Below are 12,536 nucleotides of genomic sequence, written 5' to 3'. Positions count from 1 at the left end.
TATTTTTCTTTCTCTTTCTGGCTTATCTCACTAAGCATGATCTTTTCCAGCTCCATCCACGAGCTGCTTAATTTTTAATTGAGTTTGCTTTTATGCAGATCAGATTTCAGCTCCTAAATTGGAATAATTACTGTCTGGTTGTATTTTAAAGTGAGGTGGTAGAGAAGTAATTATGTGTTCACATTGAACAAGCAGTTCACATACAGGGTTCCTTTCTCTCCTACAATAAAACAAAGTCTGGACTTTGTCACATTGTAACCCTGTTTAGGACCTTGGGCAAGAGGACTGTTTCCTCACCTGCAACGGAATACCTGTTTGGGTTATTGTGAGATTGAGTGAATGAAATGCTTCATGTTGCCTCAGTTAAATGGTTCATCCTTCATAAATTTTGGTAGTATTGTTAAAAATCAAATATCAAACCAAATATTGGTAGGCGTTTGATTGTGAAGGTAATGTGTACATTGTTATAAAAATGTGAAGAAATTCTGTATGTTGCCTCATGAGAAAAGTAAAAATCATAGCCAGTCAGAACTGAAATTTTTAAAAAAAATATCATCTGCTTCAATCTCCTAATTTACAGATGTGGCAGTTGAGAAACAAATAAACAAATGACTGGCTCACAGTTGCTCAGTAAACAACAGCGGTGAGAACCATAGCCTATCCCTACCTGATTTGCTTTCAGATCCCTGTGTAGGATCCCTGATGTGGTTATGCCCTGAAAAGATGAGTGCTCTTCTGAGAGCCAAAACCAAAACAGATAAAAACATTAGCTATAAAAAATCAGTGTATAATGAAATATCAGATGATGAGGCATAGACTCAAAGTACATAAAACAACTTTCCGAGCTGCTCTTTGAAGCAAAGATACTTTATTAGTTGATTGATTCGTGGGAGATTGTAGGAATCCTCTTTTGAAACTATCTTAATAGTTATAAATCAAAGTCAGCTCCCCCTCCTTTAAAAAAAGATTTATTTATGCATACAAGAATTGGTGTGGAGGCCAGTGGCGTGGGGGGGGGGGGCAGAGAATTCCAGTCTTCCTTTTTCTTTTCCTTTTACCAAGTTAGATCATAACTGAGCCAAAGGGAGCGTCGGCCTTTGCTCCATCAACAGCACTGTGCTTACAGTTCACCATGGAGAGGGAAAAGCCTCCCTGGTGGGTTAATTCCCCATAGCTCAGCTTTGGTATAGCAGGGCAACAAGCTAAAGACTGTATTCCTCGCTGACTTGTCCACGTGAGTTATGTGGAATAGGTGTGATAATTGTAAGTGATTGGTGGGAAAAGTTATATCATTTGTCTTAAGTTCACGTTTCCGCTGAAGAACAGGGATGCTACTCTCTGGGATCGAGGTAGGAGCACTTTTGGACACATGGTCTCACCTAATGCTGCACGAATCTATTATTTCTTAAAAGTTGGCAAAATAGTGCATGTCCCTAAAACATTCCGGCTGTAGAAAACTGTACCCCACCCCTCCCTACGCCTAGGAAAGTTGATCATTCTCCTAATGTATTTAGTTTGATTTGACAAAAAATGGTGAACACTGTTTTGTTATACTTTTCTCCATGTTCTGAATGAAGGTCTGCTTTGCTTTAATAGTCCTGAGTAGCGCACTCTTGTGTAATGGTTTTTAACCGTTTCTCTATTGACAGATTGTCTCCAGTTTTTTCCCTTTACCAATAAAGCTGCAGTCAAGCGTCCTCCCTTGTATGTAACACTTGCTCCCTAGATGATTTAATATGTGGTTGTTACTGGCCAGTAAGTGAAAGGAAATGGTTGGAGAAGGAGCATAGTTTAACTTGTTGACACATTGAGACCCACAGCAGACTCCTGTCTGGAAGACCCCCATACTGCTCTTTGGGAGAGTGCAGGGTATTTATCGTTACAAGTTGGTAGAAGGGGAGAGTAGGCAAGGTCAGCGCATTCAGCCTTGCCACACAGGGCCTGGAGGTTGTGGTGGAGGGAGACCAGCTGGCTCTCACCTGTGGCCAGCAATTCAGGTATTACCTTCCTAGTGATGCTCTTTTCCCTCAGCCTGTAAGACAACAAAAGTTTATTAAGCCTACAGGGTGAATAAAGAAGGGGAAAGGGGAGACCTTTTTCTAAGATTTTCTAAGAGATTGAATTTAGGCTGTTTCTATATTTGATGTGTGCACCTGAATGGTTTTGTTTAAGGGTAACAGCAGTATTTGTTGTAATAAAAGCTATATTCTTTTTGGAACAAAATTGAGAGTGATAACATCTATTAAATTATCTTGATACTCAATTCTTAAGCTTTATAACAATTTTTAAGATGGGGCTGATGTAAAGACTTAGTTTTAACCTTTTGGTTTTCTTAACCCAACAATTTAGTAATTCTGTGAAATTCTAACACAATTTAGTTACCAGCTTGTGAAAAGTCCTATGTGAGATTTAGAAAAACAAATGGTGTAATGTTACTGCATTCCTGTATAATGAAAAGCTATTATTTTCTGACAATGGATTGAAGTTTGTTTTAGCATTCTGATTAGGTAGGCAATTGTGCCTTCTCAAGTTTGAATTTCAAGTGAACTTGAAAAGAACATTTAAAATAGTGTACTGTGTGAAGGAAATCTTGTGATCAAGATACTACTTATGTTTCTGCTGAACTTTCTTTCACTTGCAGTGTGTTAGGAGGTATTGGGGGCATGAGGAATATCGATACTTTTCTCTAAAGGATTCAGCTCTCACACTTGGATCTTTCCCCTGTGGTCTTCCTTTATCCACCTTTACTTGCTGCAGTGAGCATGTTAATTCATCATGGTTATGTACTTAAGTATTTGTTGATTTTTCTGTTTATTAACATTATATAGAAACAAATGTAAAATGTGTGGTACTTAAGCTAGTTGGGAAAGATGAAGCAAACTTAGCAATTATTTGAAGTGGAGGACTGAAGTTTTGTGGGCTGTTAATTTGGACTTGAGCTGGACTTTGAAGAAGCAGTAGTTTTGGAGTGGATGAAAGAATAAAGCACACAGGCTGGAGTGAGTGTGTCACATGTGGGACACTGTTCATTTTGCACACATTTACTGAGCATCTGCTATGTTTCATGAGCATTCACATACCAAAACGTACTCAACCCCCTACCCTGTTCAAGTTCATAGATCAGTGGTTGGGAATACAGCTATAACAATATGGACATAATAATAATAATAATAATAATAATATTGTCATAAATTATTAGTTGCACTTGTAGTGCATGGTATTATTTTAGCAGGACATATTTTAGCAGGTATATGTTTTAGCAGGAAAAATGCAAAGTATTAAAGGAATTCAGGTATATTTTAAAACAATAGTTATCTGTTGTCACATAACAGATTATTCCTAAATTTTGCAGCTTCATACAGTGTTTATATTTCAATTTCTGTGGATCAGAAATCTGGGTGTTTCTGGCTCAGGGTCTCCAAGTAGGTAGCTTTCCAGTGTTGGCCCAGACTCTCACCTGGGCCGTGGCAGGTCTTCTTTCAGACTCCCTCCTGGCTCCAGGCAAGCCAGCTCCTTCCTCACTGGCTCCTGGCTGGAGACTCACTCTTCTTTGCCACCACAGCCTGCCTGTCCTAGGGGCTGCTCATGGCATGACAACTTGCTTCCCCCAGAAAGGGACCTGAGTGACCGTGAGTGTTAAACAGTCCCAGCCAGAAACCGCTGCCTTTCTACAACCTAATTTGGACTTGAAATCCCTCACTTTTGTATTCTGTTTGATAGCAGCTAGTCACTAAATGCAACCCACACTCAAGGAACAGAATAACCCAGAGCAGGAATGTTTGGGGGCCATCTTAGATGCTGCGTACCCTCCAAGTTCTGCCAAGTGATAGATACATATTGAGAGCCCCCAGGTCTTTGGCATAGAAGAAAAAGAACCAGTCAGGGACTTTTTTGATGGGAAAAGACAGGTGTAATTGACCTTAATTTACAAGCATTTTTGCTAAATTTAATTTTAGTGTTATCTTAATGTTTGCTGTAGGAATGATAGGTTGGAAATGATGAGTTACTTAATCCCATCCTCATTGAGCTTTGTATGGAACTGATCTCCTTTCTGGTAATTTGTTTTGTGCCTTTTCAAAGCATTGTATAAATGAGAAAAAAATGACTTGTGTGGCAGAAAAGTTGTTTCCAAGTTTAAGTAGTTAAATTGACAACATGCCTTTCTATGGGCTTTTAAAAAGATCACATTAGCTAATGTACTCTGAACAGTCTGTATATAAGTGGGCAATAGTGGAGGCTGGAAGAAATGACGCTACTGTGATAGCTCAGGTAGCATGACAGTGTTGCACTAAGGCAGAAACTGATGGAGAAATGACGTGTTCTGGGAACAGAACCTTAGTAACCCGCAGATGGACTGAAATGCCCGCAAGAGAAACCAATTCCCAAGTCACAGAGCAGCAGTCAATACATGACTTTACCAACATATTAAACACATGACATTACATAATCATAAAACACATGACATTACACATCATACCACATACTAGATGAGGCACATGGGGAGAAGGGGACACTGGTCTTTTGCCATTTTTCTACTCATGTGACTTTTCTCTACTCCCACTGTCCTTAAGTGAGTCCCTTCTGCGGTCAGACGAACAGAGTAAGAATAGCTACAGACTCAATAAGATTTAATGACTGTACTCTGGACTTTTCAGAGATAGCTGCTATAAACAAACCAGGATCCAAGGGAGAAATAAGTCCATTATTCTCACCCAGCTCTTCTCAGCTACCTAACCTCTCTGAGCCCTGTCTTCCTGCTGATAAATTGTCATAATGACAGTGTTTACTTCATCATTCCCCCAGAGGATAGATGAGATAATGCACATAAACCATTTAACACACTGCCTGGCAGCATATGGGACATACGAACATAGTGTTAGCTGTTATCATCACCACCATCATCTATAAACACACAGATCTGACCACTAGGTATAAATGACAGGATTCTAAAGACTGTATCAGAACATGCCATTGTTCTTAGTAAAAGTTGATCACCTGGTTCTTAAAAGACCTGGAGACAGATATCCTAACTGTAGTAAAATTACAGTACTTTCAGTAAAAATGCTATCTTACTATTTCCAAATAACTACTTTGGCTTCCCTGGTATGTGGGGACCGGTACGAAGACTTCAGGTGTGAAGTGAGCAAGGGTACAAGGATACTCCCCTGGGGAAAATGATTATGCAAAGCTTCATTACCACGTGGAATGCTCTAGATTCGAATCCTAACAGAAAACTGGGAAACAGTAAAACACATGATGTTAATATTACTGTACCTTTTCTGAAAGAAAATTAAATTTTTAGTAAGTTTCAACATACAGCATACTTCATGTTAAAACATTTTCTTTCCTATGTATGTATGTATGTATGTTACAACAGGAAACATGGGCTTAGGAAGTCAACAGGATTGCATATATCAGGGGTTATGAACTCATGATCTGCAGTCCAGATCTGGACTAAAGATATTCTTGTTGGACTGATGAGAAATATTGTTTCATGTGTTGACTTCCATCCAGTCAAACGCACAGACCTACGCATGCAACTTGACGACTTGTCCTAATGTGTATCCCTCTCGCATCTGCATGTAAAGGCCTTTCTCACATCCTCTGCCAGCAGCTCCCTCTTAATGATAACTTGTATAATCTTTCAAGTTAGCTTTTAAAAACATTTAAAAATTGGGAGAATTCATATAAAAAAGCCAGACTTCCAGTGTGTCTTATAAAATGGAAAGCTGTAGGACTTTCTTTCATTTTTTATCGCAGTTTATGGTAGCTGAGAAGTTGCTGCTCAGACACGTCAGTCTTCACTTCTCTGCTTCTGCCCTGACTTTGAAGTCCATTTCCAACTTCTACTTTCAATAGTAATTTGAATTGTTTACAATGATGGAGAAATACTTGTTTCTTTCTTCTGTTATCACTATAAAGAAGTAAGAAGCATGAGTGGCAGACTAAAAGGGTTGTGTGTTCCTTATATTTGCTCCATTGTAAACATTTCTGGCTTTACCTAAAGTATTTGTAAGTTATTTTGTATTACTTATAAGTGAATTTTTCATGTGAATTATTTGGGTTTTTTTATATTGTAAATAATGTGTAGATTCCTTATACAAATCATTAAAATAAAATTTTATGGATCAAAATAGATGGTCATTTTTAACAATTTTGACACATTGGTGGTAGCGTAAACTGATGTGGTCTTACTGGAAAGTAGAGTTTGTTTCCTCACATCTGTGCCAACACTGAGAATTGTAAGTAAAAAGAAAATTTTGTGAAGATAGAAAAAACAAAATATGGAAATGCTGACCAACAAGTTTTCATCTTGTAATCTATGATAAATGAGGATTGTACTTTATGTTGCAGGATATAATGTAGACATATTTACTGCTTAGTTCAGTGCTGTACCTTTGCCATCATGCTTTTAATTAGATGCTGTTGCATTTCAGGAGATGCCTACATAGAAGAGTGACAGTAGCTGGATTAAATGTTTCACTGCTGAGCTGGCTCCTCAGGTATCCTGGCTCTGACGATTGCTATGGGAGATTGGATAACTGTTACAGATCCAGGTCTGTCTTCAGGTAACTGAGTCCGAAATAATTGTTAATTACAACAGTCATCATAAAGTACATATTCAGTGAAACTGTAAAATAACTATAAACATTGAGATGTGGTAAGAGAAGCATAGTAGATGCAAATTTTCAATTTTTATCTTCAGTAAAATTATCAGGGTCATATGTGGTGTTAAAAATTTTAGATAAAGAATAGATTGCTTGATTTTTACTCTTATCTGAGGAAACTTTTATGCTTTTGAAATAAATTCATTGACTGTTTCTCTCAGTATATTCCTTTAATTGCATAAACTTTGATTGGCCTAGATGAGTGGTTTCTGTTGATATGTGGATCACAGTACTGTGTATTGAGGTAGAATATTATAGCCTGACATGCTACTACAAGCACCATTGCATAGCTGTGTCTTTTTGGAAAAAATCAGGTAGTTTTCATACAAAACCCTGCTTTGTCCTAATTTGAAAATACTGAAAAGTATGTATATGATTCAGAATTTTTGGTGATTGAAGATTGTTAGCCTCGTCTGTGGTTTCTATAAATTATTTACATAAATGCCTTTCATTGATTGTTTCAGAAAGCAAAAATATCTCTCAATATACCTCAGAAACAAAGATGTCTCCATCAAGTTTATACTCACAGCAAGTGCTCTGTTCTTCAATACCTTTGTCAAAAAATGTGCACAGTTTTTTCAGTGCCTTCTGCACAGAAGAGAATATTGAACAAAGTATTTCATACCTTGATCAGGTAACAAATTATTTTGTAAGAAACAATAGCCTACATGGAAGCAGCCCAAATGCCCAAAAGTAGATGACTGGATTAAAAGGATGTGGTACATATATACAATGAAATATTACTCAGCAACCAAAAAAGAGAAACACATGTCTTTTGCAGCAACTTGGATGGAGCTAGAAAAGATCGTGCTTAGTGAGATAAGCCAGAAAGAGAAAGAAAAATACCAGATGGTTTCACTCATAGCAGGAGTATAATGGACCAGGCGAGAAAATAACAAGAATAATGAACAGCCATATACCAGAGACATTTTGTGGGGGTGGAGTGAGGAATGGGATCAAAAATGGGGGGATGGGGAGGGAAGTACACAGGATTATGGTGATGGCACATGGGTGACTTGGTGATGGGAAACCTGCGGGGATTACAATTGAGATGGAAAAGAAAGAAAATGTACAAAATGAAGTAAAAATAAACTGTTATAAAAAAAAAAAGAAACAGTAGCCTAATCATGTTATATAATAGAGGACATGTGAAACTTGCAAGAAAAGCACCTGTCAGGCATAAGGATGTTAGGTTGTTAGGTATTGGGGCGGGACAGATGGTATATGAGACTTACAGGGAGTAATAGGAATCATGCATGAATGTAAGGTCAGCCTGTTTGTCTGGAGCAGATTGGCCTCCCAGCTCTCCAATCCAAGTCTCACCCTCACCCTGACTGTACTGTTGAGAAACCTAAGTGCTGTTCTAAGTCTAAGGTGATTGCAGAGCAGAGGCTAAAAAAGCCCCCATTTAATTCTTTAATTCTTTTGGATACTTACTATTAAGTATGATTGGATAGTTTTCTTTCTTTGTCAGAAACATTACTACCTTTTGTTTCTGTACTAAGTTGTGTGGTAACCAAATTTTGTGAAAACATTTTCTCCGACTAGGAATTGACTACTTTTGGTTTTCCTTCATTGTATGAAGAATCCAAAGGTAAAGAGACAAAGAGAGAATTAAATATAGTTGCTGTTTTAAATTGTATGAATGAGCTACTTGTACTTCAGCGCAAGAACCTTCTAGCTCAGGAAAATGTGGAAACACAGAATCTGAAACTGGGAAGTGATATGGACCATCTGCAGAACTGCTATGCAAAACTTAAGGTAGAGATGCCTGTCTGTCTGCATATTTCACTGACAGTGTACATTGATACTTTAAAATTTTTGTTGCCTTTATTTTAGGGTTAGTTTTTTTAAGTTTGAGATTTTTCTAAAAAAAAAAAAACTAGTAAGTTAAAAGCTTTAATTTATGTATATCGGTTGTATTGCTTCCCTATGTCTATATTGAAAGAATTGATTCTATGAACTCTGTTTAGCAACTTGTCAAATATGTAGAAACTTAGATTAGAAAATATTTCAATCTGACAAAAATAAAGTTAGGATTCTTCTATTGTGGTCAGTCTTAATATTTTGATGTTTAGCTTAATAGGTTGATGTTTAAAATTTTCTTGTGAGAGGCTACGTCAGTTATTTCTAAGATAATTATTCTTGAGAATGTCTGTGCCAAAGTTACTGAAATTAAATAATGAAAGCATGTTAGATAACTTCTTTTAGAAGTCCTGGGGACTCTAGAGATAAACTTAGAATGCTTTTATAAACTTGTTTGTTTCTCTGAATAAAAGAAACATTTTTCCATTATACTTAAACTTCCATAGAGAAAAGTGTAACACTTGATCTGAGATTTAAGAAATGAATAGAATTTGCTAGTGTTTGGAAAAGACATTCTAAGGTAAAGCATGTAATAGTTTTTCAGGGACTGAAATACATGATGTGTGACCAAGAGATATAAAGGTAAGGCTGGCCTCAGGTGATAGGGGAGACCTTGTACAGAATCCGGGAGGCCCTCAGGGATTGTTAATAGGAGGAAGGTGTTTCGTAAACGTCAGCCTGGCTGGCAGTAGAGTGGCCAAATTATAGGGGAAGGTGCAGTTTGCAAACTCGTTTTTGGGATGGAGGAAAAGGGGCTGGAGTAGCCACGTGAGAGGGCAGCTTATTAGCAGGCCTTATCACTCGCCCAGGCCAGAAAGGTTTTAGAGGTGAACTAAGGACATGCCAGTGGAAATAGTGAGATATGAAGAAAACTTAGCAGGTAGAATTATATGAAAAATTGAATTTGGGCAATAAGAATCCTGAATTTAAGAGACCCTTGGGGTCTCTAATTTGTATTTACTGAGGATGGTGGTAGGAGGGAGGTATGCAGATTTGCAGGGATGATGGTGAGCGCAGGGAGAGAGTGTTGGTTCCTCACAGTGAATGTTTGACAGATCAGCTGGACCAGTGCCTTTAAGTGGAGCTATGCCAAGTGGTTGGCATGATAGGGAGTTTTCAGCAGTCCAAGAGAGGGTGCCAAAAATTCTGACAGCTGTAGTTACCCAAGTTGTAGTCACAAACTCTCAGTATCTTGTGGTCCAGTGTTACACTATGCAAGTTGTTATCTATGGTCAGTTATTATGAGATATTTAAGAGGATTTAAAAAGTGCAGCAGAACTTAGCACAGTTCCTCAGGAAATGTATGGAATAAGTTGAATGTGGGCATCTTATCCCATAATGAATTTTGTGATGCTGCCATGCGTCTCTGGGAAAAGTCTTCCGTGTTTACTACCTGCATGGGAGAACTGGTGCACCCTACAGAACTGTCCTTTTAAGTTAAAAAGCTTCCATTTTACCTGGTCACCCACTTTCAGACAGAAATCCATGTCAGTTCTTTAAAGGTGTGCTGTAGAAATATTAAAAAGAAATTTTTTAAATCTTCGATGGCAGCATTACTGAAATATTGAGTAGACTTAAGGGATTCACTTTGAACCTCTCTTCTATATACAAGAAAGTATGGTATTTAAATAAAACTTAATAAGCAAATTTTAATAATTTATAGTAACAAGTTTTACAATGATGACTTAAAGAAACATTTTATGTACATTTAGACTAGTTTTAGATAACAAATCCAAGTATGTGTAATTTGTTTTTACTGATCTTTTAAGAATTTGCTTGCCCTGAGTTAATTTTAATTAAATTAACTTTAATTTAATTAAAATTAAATTAATTTTAATTAAAACTACATATGAATGTTTTAGGAACAACTGGAAACCTCCAAGAGAGAAATGAGTGGACTCCAGGAAAGAGACAGACAATTACAGTGCAAGAATAGGAATTTACATCAATTACTGAAAAATGAGAAAGATGAGGTGAGTTCTCAGGTATTGCAGAGAAAATTTTGTAGGTAATTGTTGGAAGTTTTACATTTCTTGAGGTGTTCATAACAGACACTTTGTTTGAAATTAGGAAAGAACCATTTTTTCACCCAATGTCTGATTCAGACAGGGGATCTCTGTGTATATGTTGTATCACATTTAACCAAAAGGTCTGGCACCCTGTCACCCACCCCGGCCCCGGTGAGTCCACTTGACTTGTGTGTGACCACCAGTGTCCAGCACTATCCTGCACTCGCCTCGAGTGCACTGTCACTTGTTCCAGGCAGAGGGGGCTTTAAATGCGGAGCCTTTATTCTGTCACACCTGTATGCAATATGCCTCTTCCTGAACTATCTTAAGGTTGACATTGTTCATCCAGGCTTGATTCTGTGGTCTCAATACTGACATTTAGTATTTGGACATACATACCTAATGCACTTGTATGATTTATGTAAGAAATAACAAACAGTCGTTAAAATTAAATCTTTAATGGTAAAATTTAGGGCATTGTATTTCTTTAAGTACTTCCGGGACAGATTAGTTTACCATATTGAAGTATTTGGTAATATATTTAGTAAGTAGGTAATAAATTCCTACACTGCAAGGTTGCTCAGACATTTCCTTAAGTTATTTCACAGAAAATTTTTATTTGATCTGTGGAAATACTTGTTTAAATAACCCCTACCTTTAGTAAAGGATCAAGTTAAACATGATCCTCTCTAAAAGAAATGTTGAGGACTGTCAAGAGGCCTTGTTTGATACAAACATTGACCAGCAGTGTCTGGCATGTGGTAGGTACTCAGCCAATGTTGAACCAGGGTTCTGGCTGTTGTTTGAATTTACTCTAATTTGAAAACTATTTTTGATGAAAGAAAAATGGCTTTGTGCCATGACTAATTCGCCTGGTTGCAGATTAATCAGGAATAGTTAGTAAGTATAAGGGAATAGTTAGTAAGTATAAGGGAATCACTACAAATGATCAGAGGGATTCCGCTTGTTTCCGATGAAGCTTTAGTCACTTTTATACTTAAAGAGTTTTTCTTGGATAAAAAGTGTGGAAGGTAATTTAGAAAACTAGCCCCTCTGGAAATTCCAGAATTAAATAATAAGAACTTTTATGTGATTCATTTAATGAGATCTTAAAATGATTTCCAATAGTTATGGAGAAGGAAGAATAATCCTAGAAGTTTTAAATTATTAGATACAGAGATGAATGAATGCCACGACTTTCCTTTTAAAATATGTAAATGTTAACTGGGTTTATGAAGCCTGAAGAGACTCCTTTGAGAGAAAAGTATTTCTTTCTTTCAGGTACAAAAACTACAAAGCATCATTGCAAGTCGAGCCACCCAGTATAATCATGATATGAAGAGAAAAGAGCGTGAATATAATAAACTAAAGGAACGTCTACATCAACTTGTTATGAACAAGAAGGATAAAAAAATAGGTAAGAAGCAGCTGGCTAAGATAGAGCAAAGAGAATAAATAAGGTAATATTACACTAAAAATGAAAAGATTGAGCATAATAACTCATGAAGTGCTGTTTTCATGCTTTCCATAGCTGATGATATATATCTATATAAGCTAGAAATTGAGATAACTGGTAAGTAAAAAAAGGTTAATTTTTATTTGCTTCATTAGTTTTGTATAAGTATTATGTATATATATATATTTTTAACATGACAGGTGTAAGATTGATCTATTAAGGAAGGTTATGTCAGAGGACACCCATTTTCCATGGCAAAGAACTGATAAAATAGTTAAGTCAAGTTCAGTTTCTGAATACCAAAAGAAGTTCTATTTTAGAGTTAACTTCATAGAATTATTTACCAGGCCAAGTCATTCATGTCTCAATACTGACATTTAGTATTTGGACATACACACTTAATGCACTTGATGTGATTATTGTAAGAAGTAACAAAGAAACAGTCGTTAAAATTAAATCTTTAATGGTAAAATTTAGGGCATTGTATTTCTTTAAGTACTTCCGGGACAGATTAGTTTTACAGTTGAATTCCTTTAA

At 36.8% G+C, this 12,536-nt stretch overlaps 1 protein-coding gene across 4 annotated transcripts in view; it reads left to right on the top strand.

Moving 5' to 3' along the window:
• SSX2IP (synovial sarcoma, X breakpoint 2 interacting protein) overlaps positions 1 to 12,536 on the top strand; it is a 34,704-nt gene that overhangs the window by 7,633 nt on the left and 14,535 nt on the right. For 3 of the 4 annotated variants that reach the window (XM_012722652.1, XM_004679167.2, XM_012722651.1), the window contains 5 exons: positions 6,438 to 6,569; positions 7,133 to 7,302; positions 8,217 to 8,429; positions 10,397 to 10,507; positions 11,825 to 11,960. In XM_012722652.1, coding sequence (XP_012578106.1) covers positions 6,527 to 6,569; positions 7,133 to 7,302; positions 8,217 to 8,429; positions 10,397 to 10,507; positions 11,825 to 11,960 — 673 coding nt within the window. In that variant the 5' untranslated portion in view covers positions 6,438 to 6,526. The remainder of the gene's footprint in view (positions 1 to 6,437; positions 6,570 to 7,132; positions 7,303 to 8,216; positions 8,430 to 10,396; positions 10,508 to 11,824; positions 11,961 to 12,536) is intronic. The other variant, XM_012722653.1, reaches the window with a different exon arrangement.

Source organism: Condylura cristata, unplaced genomic scaffold (genome assembly GCF_000260355.1).
Source record: "Condylura cristata isolate star-nosed mole 26May11 unplaced genomic scaffold, ConCri1.0 scaffold00008, whole genome shotgun sequence".
Classification (NCBI taxonomy): Eukaryota; Metazoa; Chordata; class Mammalia; order Eulipotyphla; family Talpidae; genus Condylura; species Condylura cristata.
This window is presented reverse-complemented; position numbering and strand designations above follow the sequence as displayed.